Below are 19537 nucleotides of genomic sequence, written 5' to 3'. Positions count from 1 at the left end.
GGATGAAGAATTCGATTAATACCTGGCTCCGAGCCTGGTGTGAGGAGAGGGGCTTTGGCTTTTTTGATCATGGGGGGGCTCACGCACCCCCAGGCTTTCTCGCTAAGGGCGGGGCACATGGGTCTCCTAGGGGGGCTAAAGCCCTTGCCAGAAACCTAGCCAAGCTCATAAATCGAGCTTTAAACTAGATGTGAAGGGGGAGGGGGTTGAGCCCAGGCTAGACAGGAACGAGCCTGGATGTGGGGAATTGGTGATTGGGAGAGGGTGCGCGGGCGAGGACCACCAGTACCTCACCGCACAAAAAGTGGGGGAGAACACACCTCGGGGTGCTAAGGGAGATGCAGGCACTCTGGTGTTAACTACTCCAGTTACCAGGCAGTTGGGAACGAACCCTGTTCCCTCTAGGAGGGCTGAAGGCTCGGCAGCTCAGCTGAAGTGCATTTACACCAATGCACGCAGCATGGGGAATAAGAAGGAAGAACTGGAAGCTGTCGTAGGGCAAGGGGCCTATGATGTCGTTGCCATCACGGAAACGTGGTGGGACGACTCATATAACTGGAATACGGCTTTGGTGGGGTATAAGCTTTTCAGGCGGGACAGGAAGGGTAGGAGAGGAGGTGGGGTAGCCCTCTTTGTAAGGGAGGACTTGGACATCACTGAGATGGATTGTGGCGATGAGGAGGTTGAGTGCCTGTGGGTCAAATTTTGTTCATGACCTTTTATAAATCTCAAGGAATTTGACATGTCTTCAACAGGAAGAGTGGAAAATGGGTAAAATGCCAGGGTTTCCACTACATGCTTCAGAAGGCGTTTTCTACTCAAACATGATGAAATGAATTAGAATGGAATTCTGTGGGTTTTTTCCTAGTAATAAAAAATGAAGCTGAGAACAATTTTTACATAAACCGACTCTAACTTTATTGTCTTGTAAAAACATGACATTAAAGACTCTTAACATACGCACATACATACATGAAGAACCAGTACATAAAATTTGTTCCACACTATTATTTCATCAATCTACTAGACAAATAGAAATGAATGCTCTGCATTTCGAAATAAAATAATTTCACATTATAGACAAAATTGTCTCAGTTGCCTAAAGTCTGGATCCACAGAGACTGTCACCTCTGCTTTTATATCGAATGTATATAAGGCAGAAGTGCAATTCTAAAAACTAGAGACAAACCTAATCTTCACCTCTATTCTTGCCCTACATTGTTCTCTACAAGAACCTCAGCAGCTGAGTATTACCCCATATAGAAGACTGACTGGAACCCTCTGTTTAGCACTCTGAGGATCCTAAATCAGGAGGCAATGACAACCTCTACTCCTGAGCAAACAAGGCTGCCCAGTCAGTGGAGAACTAGCCCTGGACACGGGGGACCCAGTTCTGCAACCTTCTGTGCCTGAGGGAAATGCAAACCCACAACTACCACTCACCCAAAGGGCAATCCAACCACCAACCTGCCACTGTACCACACACCTGCTGTACACCAATGCAAACTTCTCTTCTCATACTGCCAATTGTTACACAGAGTGCAGTGTAGTCACAGGAACCAACGTCTTACTCAAAAGCCTCAGAAGAGCACTCCTATAAAGTCATTATTAAGGCACAAAAGCATCACAGAAGTTTAAGAATAAAGTAACTGCTTACAGGAACACATATGGGAACACTGGGAAGGTATTTCACACTGACAAGTAACTTCCCAAATCTGAGATGGGTTAACACTCCTACTGTTTCTTCTACTTTTTTTTAAAAAAAGTATTTTTAAAAAATCTCTTTTTCTTTCAAAAGAAAATAGCTCCCCACCCTGCAAGCAACAATACTGATAACATTTCAAAAACAGTTTTCACGTACACATGCAAGATATCATGCCAAGTCACCACTAGTGACCTATCCCTGAACTTCTGCATACCCTGAAGGCACTTATGTGTACATGTTTTGAAGGCGCTTGGCTTCATTCCTGAATAAAGCAAGAAGTTAGCCAGAAGAATGTCAAAATACACATTGCTTTTTCCATAAACTGTAACAGCATCCTAGATTATGAATGGGCAGTTTTGACCTTACTGAGTCTCACTTAGATGTATTCTTTTACCTGTAAATAAAACTAAACAGAATCAATTCTCAAAATGCCAGAGGAAGAGTGAATGCAAACAAAATAACTGATTAACACAGAACAACAACATAACCCAGTGCAGCAAATTTTTCTTTACTGTTATATCAGCCTCCAAGATCAACTATCCGCTTTAACACAAAATCCACAATCTGCATTCTTAAATATTTATTTTATTTAGGATTTAACAACAATTATGGAAGCAATCTCACAAGCCATATCAATAAAAGTCATTACACAATTACAGCAATCCCTATAATTCAGTTTGTACCTGCAACAATACATGTTAAGCTTAAGGAAAGAAATACTTCAAGGGTCTTAAACTATTTTGGTATTTATCACTCAGCAGTTTCGCACAGTGCCACCCCTGAGATTAGTTTCACTTATCTGGTGGCAACTGCTTCGCCAGGATGTTGGCAGAAGGGAACAGGACCTCCAACCTTGGCCACTTCACCATTCAGACTCTATGCTTTACCTGGCAACTATATGACTAAAACCTGTTGTGGGCTACCTCTTCTCATCTTCTCTGCAGACAAGTACAAGCAATGGAGTCTTGAATTGGTTAAGGCATCACTTGTATTTGTACAAACCTGTATTTAACCTGCTTCATTTTCTTCGATTTGAAAAATACTTGGTTAGAGAAAGGAAGTATTTTCAGTATGTGACACTTTCTTTACATGCAGATCATATATAAATAGACTTTAAAAAATCTAAGAATTAATTTAATTTTTATTCTATGTAAAAACATACAGTATGCCAACCTAATTATTATATCTCAAGGCAGCAACAAGCAGTGAAACTCACAAAATCCTCACATGATACACTTCTGTTAAATCTTGAGGGCTATTAACAATTGTTGAAGTAGTACTACACATTGAACTCGGTACTGTTTATCTAGGTGCACGAGGTATTGGATGTAAACATGTTTAGAATCATAGAATAGAATAATAGAAACATGTTTACTTCAAACAGTCCATGATCAAGAACAAAAAGTCAATAAATCTGAGAAGGTTTCACTTTGTGTAACTATAGATTCAATGGATTTCCACTGGTCCATTCCAGCTTTAACACATAGATCCTGAACAACCCTCCTAACTGACATAATTTATGACCAATTCTCATAAGGCACAAAGATTCTATACTCCTCTGCACACATCAAAGCATCAGATTTATTACTCTGGCTACAAATAACAGAACGCTAGCTGTAAATAAAAATATCTTAAACTTCTTTAAGAAAAAAAACCAAAACCCCAAAAAAACGCAGGCGTTTCCTTTGTGCTTATTTTTCTCCCTTTCTAATTACTCCCCCTTATATTACCCAAACTGACAAACCAAATAATGATTACCTTTTATATGAAGTTCACAGAAACAAATAAGTAGAATTAACTGGAAAAATCACACTTGTAGTTGAAAATATGTCCACTACATTAAGCAATACTTAAAGCTGTTAGAAAGATTAACAAGGAGGAAAATATCTATTTCCAGGTTTACTGTATGTTGTCAAAACGATCTGCGCATTATCAATTATATGCCTTCTTATTAACAATACAGTTCCCCTAGACAGTATTGGAGCATCACAATTTTGCTTACAGCTGAAATACCTGAACATCCATTGCCTCCATGAAATATCAGAACATGGCATTGGGAACAGCCTTAAAAACAGAACTGAAACAATGGGAGAACAAACTGAACAGTAAGGAGGAGAACATTCTGCAGAAGGGGCTTCTGATCTTCTAAGTCAAACCAGGTATTCTACCACCATCACAAAAAGAGTATGGGGGAAGAGGGCAGCATAAAGTCAGGAAAGGCACACACCTGCAATTCAAACAAACCAACTCTGCCTACTATTTAAAGATTTTTAATAGCCTCTAGGGTTTGTAAAAGACAAAACTGATTAAAAATAGATGAATAAATAAAAATTAAATAGATGGTGTCCTTTAAACCCTGGAGCTAGTTATGTCACAAGTGCGCAGGAAAAGAAAAATTGTAATAAGGCCTCTGTTTGAACCTATATAGACACAGCGAGTTGTACAAGAAAGAGGTTTTCTCTTTCCTTCACCACACAGCTCAATGGTTCCAAGTCATATTATCAATTCTAAAGTAAGAATTAAAACAATTGAATTGTATTAGGGGAAAAGATGGGCATCACCAAGAAAAGTGTTTAGCAACAGATTCAGTTCCTATTGGAAAGAGTCAAGAGCATTGTACTGTCTGCCTTAAGTGAAATAAAAGACTTTTTTTAGTTAAAGTCTTCATGATTATTTACATGTTCTTTTTTTCCCGTTTAAGTTCTCTGTTGAAAGACAAAATTTAGCAACTTTGAAATGCAGTATTACAGGTTTCCAGGCAAAGAGAAGTCAAAAAACAGCATTAAAAGAACCCCAAAACAACCAAAACTCTTAGTTCCACACAATTAATGTAACTTGGACCTCCATACTGGGGACAAAACAGCAAGACAGCAGGACAGTACCTGTTCATTAACATAACAGTAAGGTTTCCTGGACTATGAACAATGATTTCCTATATATATATAAAAAAAGTTTCTTTTGTTCATTTGATTTGCTTGGTTTGCATTTTTGTTTTAGGGAAACACAACTATTTTCCATTTTGTTAGATCTCTGTGTTTCTTCACAAGTAAAGTATCCAAAGCACTTAATTTTAAAAAATTATTTCACCATGGAAACCTGCATTATAATTGGTCTGAAGACAATTTTTTTGTTCTTTAATTTGAAATTAAGAAGGAAAAAAAAAACTCAGAATAATCTGCGCTTTGATATAGCATCTCAATATTTATGTGACAAGTAGAAAAACATTACAAAAGTATCAACAAATGCTGGAAGTTTTAGTTTTACAATCAATGCATGAATGTAATCCAGAAAATGTTTGAACACAACCATGGACAGAAACAGATCAAGTTTAATTTCAGGTTATTTATGCAGTACTAAGCCACTAATTCTTACCTATTTTCTTTAAAGTTAAGATAATGGTTGCCCAAACTTCTTATCTCTTTTATACATTGTGTTGGGTATTTCATTCTTCCAACTTGGGCAATTAAGATAAAACCTTATGTTTTTGGAAGGCCAATGTTTTCCACAGAAGCACCTTATGAGTCAGAGTAGCCGTAAATTCTGCTGAAACTACACAGGCTGTTCACAAGCTATGCCAGGAGTTGTTTCTCCACGTGTTTCCAAGGGATCTCTACAAAGAAATTACTGACACTTCTTTTGTCACCAAGACCTAGGTTATTGTAAAAAGTGAACAACTGATACCAAGCTGAAACAACAACAGAAACTTGAATTGTTGTGGTTCAGCCAGCCAACTAAGATCTCTAAAATGCAAACCTACGAAAAATGTTACTAATACTGCATGTAAATTTTAGACCAACAGAAATATGTTATCTTCAAATGGAGATCTGCCATAGAACGTGCTGACACAATTTAAATGGCATCTCTTTTCTTGCCTTCCTATGAAGAAATCTCAAATAATATCTCCAGGTAGCTAATCTCTAGGTTTATTTAACTATTTATTTAAGTCACAGCAGGTTAGAGTCTCTTTTCATCAGTTTTTGGTTCATAGCATTCTAGAGAAAGAACAACTGCTCTTAAATCACAATTTTGTAAAATAAAAGGTTTCATTCACAACCATATTTCAACTTCAGAGTAACAGAAAGAAACACACACCACTTACTAACAAAACAGTTAAGAAAAACACAACAAAGAATGTAGACAATCTACTTTCTGTCTTAGTAACTGTATCAGTATTTTGAACCCTATGAGAGGGAAGTTGGATGCATAAATCAAGTCTCAGAACCTTGTGATGATTTTGAAAGCTTCAGCTGATTGTAAACAAGCATACAACAGCCAAAGGATCTGAGTTCTCAAAGACAGTTTCCTTTCAGCCATACCACCAGAAGTAGCTAGCCCATTGCTAAAAAGTCTTCCCAATATTGACTCTTTACAAACTCAGACCATTCTTTTTAAATAATTCAGCTATCTTACATTGTTTCTCTCCAGCACTTTTGCAGAAGCAGCTAAATGCTACTATTTCACTACTTATCTTGACCAGCAAAGTATTATTGAGTCACTAATTTTATCATGTAAATGAATAATACAATTACTTCACTAATTGTTGAGCACCCCATCATGTTTTTCAGTGGATCAAATAAGTAGCAGCATATATCCAATTTTAACTTAGTGTCCCAGACATTGGCCCTTTTCAGTAGTTTGCAACACTGGTGAAAGATATCATTACTCTCAGTGCTAGACATCTGCTAGACATTGCCTCTTATTTCCCATGATCTGACAGCTCCCTAGAATTTGTGAATATGTTCTAAATTGCTTCAGGTGATAACGTGTCAGTCAGAAGCAAACAGATAAATGAACACAGTAAAAAATGCAATAAGGAATCAATAATGAATACAGAGATGTTGTAAAATTTCCCATCAGTACCACTTGATCATGAAAAGAACATTTGCCATAGTTTAAGAGAAAAGACTGAGGAATACAACAAAGAACGTACAAGATGTAAATGATTTTTTTGATCAGAAGGTCTTGAACAGCCTACTGCCAATCAAGTGCTTTGCAGTCTTCGCTAGCACTACAATTTAAACTTAATCAAAACGGAAAGAATTGCAGCCTGTTTACTATTTCTTTTTTTAAAATGCTAAAAAAAGAGGTCTGAAAAACTTCTTATTAATATATACTGACAGTGAACTATTCCATAAATATTTTACAGTCCAGTATCAATGACTACACAATCAGGATTGCACAGAGAAGAGAATCTAAGTCGAAATGGAGGAATTCCAAGCCAGTCTCCTCACAAGAAAGGAGTTATGCTCAGAGGGGAAATGCATTCCCCCTCCTCCATCTTTCTTCCCCAGCCATGTAAAACTTCCATCTCAGATGTCAGGCAAGAGATTTAACACTACAAAATACAGCATAAAACGATAAGAATCTAAAAACCAATGCATGCTAATGTATGTTTTAGGTGTGTGCATTGCTCCTTTTTCCAAATGCCTATACCAGCTCCTGTGCTTTGAGAACCTCGCCTTTAATCAAAACAATATCTGTCTTTGTACAGCAATGAAAAGTGATCCTCACAAGCTTCACCAGCAAGGACAGTACATTCTGATGTGTCAGAGCCTGCTTCTAGTATCACGGGTATTCCAAATAATTGAAAGAGGTTATAATGCTAAGCAGTTATACTGATCAGACATTAGATCAAGAAAAAAAAACACCAAACATCAAACCAAAGGAAAAAGCAGAGACCAAAGACTGAGAATACATGTATGTGACATGGAAACCCAGGCAGATGGTTTTATAAACAACTGTAATCAAGAGCAGCTATTTTAATACGGTCAAACACATGCTCATCTAATATGAAAAGGCACTCCCTCAAAACCACTTTGCTTATCAGACTCCTGATAAGATTCCTAGTCTTAAAGAAATTACAATTGAAAATGGGCAAGTTTTAACATTACTTCTACTGGCGACATGCCACTCTAAAATAAAGGAAAAAGAGGAGAAGGGCAGAGGAAGCGCACTTAGCACAACCATTCAGCTATCTTATTTTGGCCACTCACCAAGGATACTGGTGTTTGACCTACAGAAAGTCAGACGTCTGCTTTCAAGTCAGACACAGCATGATGTACTAAACCCACATACACAATTGGACAGGTGTGAAACAAAACTAAAATCAAGGAAGCTCCATTTAAACAACTTATAAAAATGACAATTTTAACAAGGTATACATGAATGTCTTCCATCAAGCTCTTCTCAAACAAACTGAAGATATCTTTTTACCAGAATTCCCTCACTCCCTTATCTCCTTGTCTCGCATAAAGTTAAAATTTTATTTTATTTTAAAGTCTCACAGACACTTTTTATTTTACATTTGAATTTCATCCTACCCCAGGCCCTTTTCCCATGAAGCCTGTACAAATTTTGTCATAGGGCTACAATGCAGCAGAACCACGCATGTGACAGACTGGATATAATTTAACACAATTAAACACCATACAGAGTAATAAAACTAATACGCACAGGTCAACAAAGATTGACTTTCTTGAAAAAAGCAACCAACATGCAAGTAACATTATTGATCAGTGACCGTTTAAATTCATACCACTTTCTAGAATATTAATACAACTATACATGGGCCTTGCCTTAAGATGTTTCCTTAAAAAGCAAGCTCTCATAGACTTACAAAATAAGACACAACTGTGACTCTTGGAGAATCCCAGAATTCATAGTCAGGTGCTCCACTTCCTAAGAAGCTAAAATAAACCTGGATCAATCTCACTTATTTAATAAACTTTTTTTCAAATTGCCTAGAACATAGAACTCAATTATTTGCATCATTATCATACACAGGTTACAACAGTGAGACTATAGTTTTACATACGCATCTTTACAGAATTTGATTTGTTGTTCAAAAGCAAAAGATGTCACCTATGGAACTAATATTTCCCCCTTATCTGAAATGAACTGAGCAATGATGTCTGAAAAGAATATGCAAGGAATTTGGGAACTTAAGTGAAAAAAGCGACAGGGAGAGAAAAAAAACAGGCCAAGCTGCATCAGAATAGCATTCTGCATCTTATTAGGTAAGCTTCAAAGAACCAGAGATAAGTCAGTCAATGGCAAAAGACTGCACAATAACATAACTATATTAAGTATACCTGGCAATTGAAAACCATGTTTGGGGATACAGTTTTATGCAACATCATGAGATCTTAATTTACTACTCAGAGAACCATTGAAAGCAATTAGTGTTTTGCATGAGGTTCAAGCAGAGTGCAACTGAAGGACTATTTTTAATTTTCCTGCAAATATTTTTAAATACTCTACACCAAAATTGATTATAAGAGATTAAAATTCAACTTCATATTTCAAACAGAAATTTATATTTTGAGTAACAGCATTTTTAAATTATCTTTCTAAGTTTGCTGGTATTGACAATAGTTAAATCTCTGAACAGCACTTTGTGCAGAATGATTTATGGAACAATTTACACCAAACCTCTCACTTCATGGATAGAGTCTTATCTTTTATAACAGAAACCCATATTTTGCACATTAGTCTGGATTGGCATCTGTTAATATTTATAAAAGATGTAAGTCAACAAAACTCAGCTTATTTACCCACTGAATAAACCCAAGAGTACCCCATTACACGTGTAAAACTCGTGGAATCATGGCCCCTAGGATTTTTTTTACTTTCTCACTGAGATTTGAAAGAAATTAGGGGCAACAGCCTGCACCACTTCTTGCAGAGGGACAGCCTGACAAATGTAATTCTCTGCTAAGAAACGTAAGAAGGTGAGAGTTAAGTAATGTATCCAAAAAGAGTCCACCAAATCCCTAGGGAAACAGATCTTTAAAGAGTTTGGTCCAACCAACCTCTCCAAAAGTCAAAAACCCCCAAAGTTTAGCAAAGGAACATCATCCTGAGCCACAGGCAACCAGCACGGCAGGCCTTAAAGCACTGCACATGGATGTGACTCACAGGAACCCATGGAACCCTGTGTTGGTGCTTGCAGAGCGCCACAGCACTGCTGTGAGAAAGGGATCACAGAGGACACTCCTGATAGCTTGCCGCCTTCAGCTGTGTGATTTTTAAGAAAGCTGACTTTGCCAGTGGCCCATTAGGTTTCACAGAACCCATCCTGACAAGCAAGCTGAAAAAGTAGTAACTTCCAAGGAAAGGTGTCCAATAAAAAAGTTCAGTTGTTTCCTCTGCCTTTGCAAGATAGGAGATAACTAGATCCATGTAAATCCACACACTTTTAAGCAGATGCATCCAGATCAAGTAACAGATCTGTTTATGTCTTCCCATCACAGCCACAATAGCATTTGAGCTGCCAGCCTGCTTGCAGCTGATGTGACTTCCCCTCTCCTTCTCTAAGCACTCTTTTAGGAATTCAGTAACGGGACAGCTCACAATGCTCGATCCTACAGAAAATCTTTCCTTGCAAACACAGTTTTGCTTTCACATCAGACCACACATCAGAATCACCAGGTTGGAAGAGACCCATTGGATCACTGAGTCCAACCATTCCTATCAAACACTAAACCATGCCCCTCAGCACCTCGTCCACCCATCCCTTAAACACCTCCAGGGAAGGTGACTCAACCACCTCCCTGGGCAGCCTGTGCCAGTGCCCAATGACCCTTTTTTTTTGATGTCCAGCCTCAACCTCCCCTGGCGGAGCTTGAGGCCATTCCCTCTCGTCCTGTCCCCTGTCACTTGGGAGAAGAGGCCAGCTCCCTCCTCTCCACACCCTCCTTTCAGGCAGTTGTACTGTCTGTCACTAAATAATCGTCACAGTAATTATCTTGTATATTAAAGACAAGCTCACTCAAGTGCAAAATCAAAATGGTACGATATGAGTTTGGGATAGTGGATGCAGAAGGGCAGGAAGAAGAACAGAACAGCTGTAAAGGACTAGTTCATGCCACTGCCACTTATCTTGGTGCCTGACTGAAAACAGCATCAGGGGACTTCAGAATTTAACTCCTCCAGTTAACAGAAAGATGAAAGCTACAAAAATTCTGCACAATAAAATATTGTTTATTTCCTAACTGTGATAATTTCATGGAAAGATGTTCACATTTCCATTTAAATTGCCACCAGATAGCAAGTTTCTTCAAGGACTTGCAACATAATATACCTAGAAGCGATACTGCTTTGAAATCTGGCTATTTGACAAAATTTTAAAGGCGAAATTTCGCTAAGAATTTAACAGTTTCATCAAGTGGAAGACAAGGCACATACACCCAAAGAGTTTTAAAAACCCCTTATATTGTTTGACATTTTAAAGCTAATTTTTTAAAACTACTCTTAAAAGATTAAAAAGTCACACTCTCAAATAGGGCTAGACTTCAATGAATGAAAACATCCAAGTCAATATAGCAATACTCAGTTTACTCCTGCAGAGCATTCAGCCCAAAATATTTAACACTAAGCAAACACTTTATCCATGCCCTGGTATGAGAGGACAGAAGGTAACTCAAATTTAGATTATTCTGAGGAGATCACAGGTCTTCTAAAGGAAGAGGAGGAGGCGAAAGGGAGGTTATGTTTTTGTTTCGTACTTAAAACATATCCTCCTGATTACCTCCCTGTTAATCCAAAACATTCTGTACATTCCTTCATCTTAGAAAGTAACCATTAAAGCAGACCTATCTAAGTCTTGGGAAAAAAAAAAGTGAAGTAATAAGTTGTGAATCAAAGTGTTCACCTCCATATAGAACATCTGCATGGGGGAAGGGGAAAAAGTAACTTTTAATAGAACTGCAGATAGGTAATCAAATGCCCTGGTTCAACAGGAAGTAACAAGCATGCACACAGAGATTGTGATTTGTCCTTGTAGCATTTAATCCTACTCATATTGTGCAATTCATCTTAGCACAGTCAGAGCAACCACAGCTCTACTCCTACTAGATGGAAAATTCCACTCAGGCTTAAGTGAAACTCTTCAAAAGCTCATTTTGAATTCTTCTTGCTAAACCAAGTTTTGTTCAGAGAACTGCTCATTCACTTGCAAACACAATAAGTATTCTGTTCATCCTCTTAGAGCTACAAATCAATGACACTTCATTGCAGGTTGAGCCCCAGAAAGAGTCTGAAGATCTCTTCTCCCTGCACCATAAGCGGTACCTTCCCTTGACAGTGGTACAACAATAAAGTGTAAAAATCTCACAGTAAAAATACAGCAATTAAATGTCATAATTGCATAACACAATATTGAGCAATTCAAAGGAACAGTTACTATACACAATTTAATGTCCTGATGCACAGGGCATTTAGCACCAGGCCTTCTCTGTGATCCTCTCTTAAGTGGTTACTTCACAACAATTTATTATCACTTTCTAAAGAACAACCAAATGAAGGGAAACAGAAGGGCAAATAGCAACACATTTATCTCACCTCAGTAAATCACCCCTATTTATTGCAAGTAACGTGGTCATAGTGAACTGAAAACAATCACGGTATTCACAGAACAAGGGCATATGAGCTGTACATAGAAATATAGCCAGTAACAGCACACTGAGCTATATAATAAATACACTTCCCTCTACAGATTCCTTGGTATTGTGCCCTGGCAACTATAAAAAATGCCAATGCTTTGCTAAGCAACCCATCAGAAAATGCATGTCTGTACACTCACATACAATTTTATGCCTGAAATATATGAGTATTACTCCAGTCTGTACCTGTATCCACAGCACTTTAATTCAGTGGAAGGAAAACACACAACACATCATCTCTGTCTGCCACATCACTCCTCTTTAGGGCCTCCGTTAAAGGAAGGTAGGTTCAATGATACAGGTCTCTTAAATGTTTCAGGCTCTTTTAAGGATTTTATTGTTTTTTTCTCCCCACATCTTTTGAACAGATTTAAATAACACCAAGAGCTAATTAAGTGTGAAGAATTACTTTGCTGGTATATGTACCTTGCCAAAAGTAGTGGTCATAATATAAATACAAAGACAAACCTCAAAAACTGTAACCAAAAGCTTATCAAAACCTCATCTATTACTAATACCAGAAGCTATGTTGAAGCATTATATTAAAAAATAAAATATGAATAAGCATTCTCTGGTGTATTAACAATAGCATAAATCCACAGCTAATTATGTAACCAATAAATACAGTTCTAAACATTTCGCCAAAAAGCATTTAAGATTCAACTACTGCATAAAAACCCCATTTTTTTATTATTAAACAGAGTGCATTTAAAAACCCATTACTTAAGAAAAATTAGTAGGTTATTATTTACTCTTAAAAATTCAAAGAAACATTGTAAGAAGCAAGAGATACATCACATCTGCTGTGAAGAATAAGCAGACAGAGATACTGTTATTTGCTAACATAAACTGTAGTTTAGAATAAAAATTGGAAGATCTTAGGATAACAACTTTATGTCATTTCACTACTAAAGGAGCAAGATTAGGTATGGAGCTTTCTCACCCAATTACTCTGAAACTTTCACACTAATAGCAAGACTTCCTCTCAAACACTGATTATGCTCTTTTCTCCTTACCTACCCCTGCCTTGTACACTTACAAGGCTCCCCATCCCACACCAGTGGCATACAGAATAGTAAAAACTGCTGAATATCTTGATGTAATCAGTATATAAATGAAAGATAGACTGTATAAAAACTTTAAAAGTTGTCTTAGAATTATAGGATATATCCGTATCTTTATCTAGCTATACATGTATATATTTACATATATGAATGGATATGGAGATATAAATATACACATCTACAAATCTATATAATTATGTGTTATGAACAATCAACCATTCTGCAGGAATGAAAAACCCATCAGCAATCTGTACAGCAAACCTTGCACTGCTCAAGTCAGTCAAGCTCATCTACCCTCTTTGCGGCAGCAAACATGCCGCACAGCATTTGCAGATGAAGACTTACAGACAAGTCACACAATGGCTAGCACGAGCTCAATTTCTTTCCAGCCCCCAAAACAAGCATTAATAATATAGGTTAGTCCAACCAAATAGTATGTTTTTCCTTTAGGAATAAAAGCCGAAGAGAAGCTTAAAAAGGCACTTTATTAAAAAATCCAAAGACTCAAGAAAGAACTGCCAACACATGAAAACCACCACAAAAAAACCCTTACCTTATAATAAATGGGACAAACGGTGCCATGCTGAGTGCTGAGCAAGCGCCATCCATTGGAGACGGATACAGCCTTCCCAGAATTAAAAGCAAAAGGAACAGGCTTGGATGGATTTTTAACTCTTCAGCTTCACTAAATAAAAAAGTGATAAGAAGCATTGGGTGAAAAAAGAATCAAATTCAAAACTTCAGGAACCAGGGGATAACAGCATAAGTGCCGTCCCAAACGATACCATCTGCACCAATCAAATTGGAACTCTCAGCCACCACTTGTGAAGTCCTTAAAAAGTGATGAAGGAACTTCCCCAAAGTCAGTGTATGACAGGCTAGAAAGTGTCCCTTTAGGGCTACATGAGACCCATGACCCTGTATCACTTAAACATGTTAGGAAGTCTCATCATTACACATGAGAAAGTCAAACACCCAGTTGCTGTCTTTCCCTGAAAAATATACATTCTTTAACATCTGACCCTAGGAACACAGCAACCGCTAACTACTGAATAGTAGTTCATACTCCAGAGACTTACTGCAATGTGCAAAAGGAAATAAACCTTAGCAAAAGACACTGTAGAGCTCTATTGATTCAGAAAGGACTGATGAGAAGAACAGCATTAAGGTATAAGTGACGTACTTTATATTTCAAATCTTTCTCAGGCATCATCTCACCTGTTCAAAGTACTGGTTACAACCTCCAGCTGCTTGAGAAGGAAAGGATAAAGACTTGGAAACCGAGAGAAAAACTCCCTTCCTGTCATTCTGCAGAGGGAAATGAAAAAGAATTACAATTAGCATTCTGCACTGACTAGTTATATACAAAATACCAGTTTACTTGTTGGATTTCTGATGCTACAGTGAAGTCAGAGAGCCAAAAACACCATGTGCATATGATGAACTTCTTTCAAACAAGGCACAATGTTTTCATTAAAAATTAAGATACCTAGAAATTATAAAAATGATAGTTTACACAAGTTAAGAAATTCCATATGAGTGCATAATAACACTCTGTCAACTAACCTGGTCAGGCCTTTACGGGGAAAAAAAGGGATCTTAGCCCCTTAATCACACTAAAATAAAAAAATACAGCGGCTTTTTAGCAACATTGTGGTTGTAGAAGAGAAAACTACAGCTGCTTTATAATGGCTCATGTACTAAATAGATAATAAAGCATATTTAATAGACGTGTACTATCAGATGCTCATATTTTACTGACATTGAAAAGCATCTTATAATAGTTCACAGATGATCTGTAAAACACAGTGGCACAAGCATCTGACCTTCCATTAGCCCTTTTTAGAGAGCACTGCTTCTAGCACATGGCACTGGTCACATCTCCAGGCCACATTTTCACTTGCATAGATGGAACCACTACATTCAAAACAGAGCAATATACCAATACCTACTGAACTCATCCCTAGCCAGAATTATTAAGGCAGCATATTTCAAGCCACAACAGCAAATCAATCTAAGCTAAAAAGAGGTTAAGTAGGAGTCTTCTGTATTTGTTTGTTCTATAATCTTTTGATCGGATAAAGGATGTCGTCATGATTTTTAGGAAAGCATTGCACATCATTCTAAGCAAGAATCACTTAAATGTTACAGAGTGGAGGTTCTATATGCTATGCAGATAAACCAGTCTTCCTTTAAAAATAAAAATAAATAAATAAAAGGCCATTCACTTAGAAGAAGAAAGCCAACTGCAGAGTTTGCTTGCCACATGATTAACCAAGACAAATAAGTACATGTTACCATGACTACAATGCAAAGATTCCAAATAGCCCACAGATCCAGATCTAGAAAAATAATATGAGACAGCAAGATTGAATGTGTGTAAAAATAAGCATACAAAAAACCCCCATATAAGAGTAATTGGCAAGCATCAGTACAGCTGCTTCCAGCATTTAGCTAACATAACATGACTTAGCCACAGGCCACAGAATAAACACAGCAAAATCAGATCACTAGATGGAAACAAATGTTCAAAGAGGCACGGGAAGCTTTCTCTAGGCACGTAAGAACAGTACAGTAAATAGCTGTAACTAAAAGCTCCATCAAGGACTCTGCAGTAGCTGCTGGATCTACAAAAAATATTTCAGTAAAAAATTCAGATGGAAGCACCTGAACTGTGAATGAATGTATAATTGAAGCACTAACGAGAATGGTTTAAAAACATCAATACTAATAAACACTCATTATTTAAGCAGAAAACACCCATGTAATTTCTTCTAACAGCTTCTTCAGAACAACTGCAACTTTTTGCACATACATTACATGGCAAAGCAAAGATGCAAAGCCAGAGACAGCACAACATGCAAGGTCTAAGTAAGTCCATCAAGTCAAACAGCCCATCTTACTGAATTTTCATATGTAAATCATTAAGAACTTGGTATTTAAAAAAAAAACAGAAAAACCAATTTGAAAATCCTGTGACACCTCCACCTACTGTGCCACACAGTACAATAAGCAAAAGCAGAACTAGGGTTCCTATGGAATGGATGGCCGCTGGTTAGAGGCTTAAGAGAGGCTCAGAGAGTTAGAGTTGTTCAGGTTGGAGAATAGAAGACTCCAAGAAGATTTTACTGTGGCCTTTCAATACTTAAAAGGGGGCTTAAAAGAAAGACGGGAAAAACCTTGTTAGCAGGGCCTGTAGCAATTGGACAGGGGGTAATGGTTTTAAACTAAAAGAGGAGAGGTTTTGGCTAGATATTAGGAAGACATTTTTTATGCTGAGGGTGGTGAAACACTGGAACAAGTTGCCTAGAAAGGTGGTAGATGCTCCATCCCTAGAAACATTCAAAGTCAGGTTGGATGGGGTTCTGGGCAACTTGATCTAGTTGATGCCCCTGCTCACTGCAGGGGGTGTCAGACTAGATGACCTTCATGGCCCCTTCCAATCCAAACTATTCTATGATTCTAAGAGAGGACTATACCCAAGTAGTATCTCACGTAACAAGTAACATGCCCATTTTTAATGTATTAAAAATTAAGTTACCAAACTTGAATCAATATTAAATAACAGAACTGAATATCCTTATAAGGCTTCGAAACTCTTTGTAATTAGTGCAGTTTCATGAATCTTTTTGACAACGAAAGAAAATGATTACTAAAGCAGGTAACTTACACAACCTCCCACTTGCTATACAGCTCCACAGGTTACTTAAGGGGAGAAGACAGTCTAATCAAAATCATTAATTAGCAGCATCTGCAGAAAAGATGCCCAAAAACACTTTCAGAAAAAGAGACACACAACTGTTTCAGCAGACTGGATGTGGAGGGATGATTTTAAAGGTCTTCCACTTCAGAGAGAAAAAAGAAAAACTACACATGAACAGAAATGCTGCAAAATGAGAAGTCACTCATAGAAACACAGAGCACTGATTTAAGTGGGTATGTCAAGGCAGGGAGATGGACAGCTGGAGAATAAGAAGAAAGTATAACAGCTACATAGAGTAAAACACAGAATTATTTACTTGTTTCATTTTCTATCGCTGACCATGCTTATTGCTCCTGGAAACATGTACACAGTATTAGGCATGTATAAGTATTTGTGTACAGTAATTATGACTCAAACAACAAAAAACTGCAACAGTTCACCTTTATGAAAATGTTCATGATGCTTTTTCACATACTTTCTATTAGAATCATCAAAAATTATACTGCTTTGAAAAATGAATACCAACACACATACATGCACACATATACACAAATGCAAGTTAGGCATCATAATTAATAAGTCATTCATATCTTTAAGTAACATAAGTCCTCAGCATACCTATAAAAGAATATCTCAAATGTTGACTAAAACAAATCCAAAAGTCATTTCTAGCAGTTGTCTTGGAACAAACTTCTTCTTTTTCTAAAATATATCTGACAAGGAATAATAGATTTAAACTAATAATGCAGATAACTATCTTTCCATTAGTCACTGACACAGTTCAAACACAGAGTTTTGGCAATATTTCTACCGTAACTAAATCCTCAAACCAACATTTTACAGATCACAGGATTTTAGATCTACGCACCCTAAAACATGTTTATAAGAGAAGTAATAAGGAAGACACTAATATTTTAAGACACTAATATTTTTCCCCATGTCCAGCTGAAATTACTTTTATGTTGCTTCAGAGCTCATCTCTGACAGTATGTTCAACCACGAGCTCTGTAATAGTATTTTCTTTTAGCTCTTAGTAACCCAAAGTAGCATAATTTCACAATCCAGAATTTCAAATGGGATTACTGTGACCTAAACAATAGACTAGTGGAGGGTTATTTCCTTAAATAAGAAGTGCTGTAATGAAACAGAAAAGTTATCAGTGGAGTGATGATGCTTACAATAAAATTCCTCTCCCCAGCATAAAATGTCATTTAAGTATATAGTTAAAATGATGCTTAATGTCAAAAGGTTGAGAGATAAACTACCAGAAGCACTCTTATCCTCCTAAATTCCTGCAGCATACTGTGGTACATAAATAGGAGGGTGCAATATTTACACCTCAGATACCTTGCAGTTAAACCATGTTAATGCTTTCATATGCAAGAAATTCTGCAGAAAAGACAGATCACTAAATGAGAGTACAATCCATTCACAAAAGGTTCCATTATGATGGCTAGGGACAGCAGTTGCGTTTAACACTTTTCAGAAGAAAGACTGACAAGGACTGTTTATGTAGGAAGGGAGACGTAATTGACTTTCCCATTTTTACTCAGGTTTCCCACGTGATGTTCCATTAACAAAAAACAGTGTTACAGAGGTATCTGTACCACACCATACAGAATCAAGCTATACCCAGCACCCCTAACTACCCCCTGAAAGCAAATTCTTTTCCACCTCAACCTTCTCTAGAGTCTGTTTATGAGGAAAAGGAGGTTGCGATGACAGCAAGCAAAGTATTTCACAGAATCACAGAATAACCAGGTTGGAAGAGACCCACCGGATCATCGAGTCCAACCGTTCCCATCAAACACTAAACCATATCCCTCAGCACCTCATCCACCCGTGCCTTAAACACATCCAGGGAAGGTGACCCAACCACCTCCCTGGGCAGCCTGTTCCAGTGCCCAATGACCCTTTCTGTAAAGAATTTTTTCCTAACGTCTAGCCTAAACCTCCCCTGGCGGAGCTTGAGGCCATTCCCTCTTGTCCTGTCCCCGGTCACTTGGGAGAAGAGGCCAGCACCCTCCTCTCTACGACCTCCTTTCAGGTAGTTGTAGAGAGCAATGAGGTCTTCCCTCAGCCTCCTCTTCTCCAGGCTAAACAACCCCAACTCTCTCAGCCGCTCCTCATAAGGCCTGTTCTCCAGCCCTTTCACCAGCTTTGTTGCTCTTCTCTGGACTCTCTCCAGAGCCTCAACATCCTTCTTATGGTGAGGGGCCCAGAACTGAACACAGTATTCGAGGAGCGGTCTCACCAGTGCCGAGTACAGAGGGAGGATAACCTCCCTGGACCTGCTGGTCATGCCGTTCCTGATACAAGCCAAGATGCCATTGGCCTTCTTGGCCACCTGGGCACACTGCTGGCTCATACTCAGTCGGTTGTCAACCAACACCCCCAGGTCCCTCTCCTCCAGGCAGCTTTCTAGACAGACTTCTCCTAGTCTGTAGCACTGCATAGGGTTGTTGTGCCCCAAGTGCAGGATCCAGCATTTGGCCTTGTTAAACCTCATGCCATTGGACTCTGCCCAGCGGTCCAGCCTGTTCAGATCCCTTTGCAGAGCCTCCCGACCCTCCAGCAGATCGACACTTCCACCCAGCTTAGTGTCGTCTGCAAACTTGCTCAG

The 19537-nt window shown here is 38.1% G+C and overlaps 1 protein-coding gene across 1 annotated transcript in view; it reads right to left on the bottom strand.

Moving 5' to 3' along the window:
• The window catches only part of THADA (THADA armadillo repeat containing), a 166197-nt gene that overhangs the window by 90620 nt on the left and 56040 nt on the right, over positions 1-19537 (bottom strand). Inside the window, exons 26-27 of the mRNA XM_069852664.1 lie at positions 14430-14519; positions 13765-13896 (exon numbers count right to left, since the gene is read on the bottom strand). Coding sequence (XP_069708765.1) covers positions 13765-13896; positions 14430-14519 — 222 coding nt within the window. The remainder of the gene's footprint in view (positions 1-13764; positions 13897-14429; positions 14520-19537) is intronic.

This window comes from Phaenicophaeus curvirostris, chromosome 2, assembly GCF_032191515.1.
Source record: "Phaenicophaeus curvirostris isolate KB17595 chromosome 2, BPBGC_Pcur_1.0, whole genome shotgun sequence".
NCBI lineage: Eukaryota > Metazoa > Chordata > Aves > Cuculiformes > Cuculidae > Phaenicophaeus > Phaenicophaeus curvirostris.
This window is presented reverse-complemented; position numbering and strand designations above follow the sequence as displayed.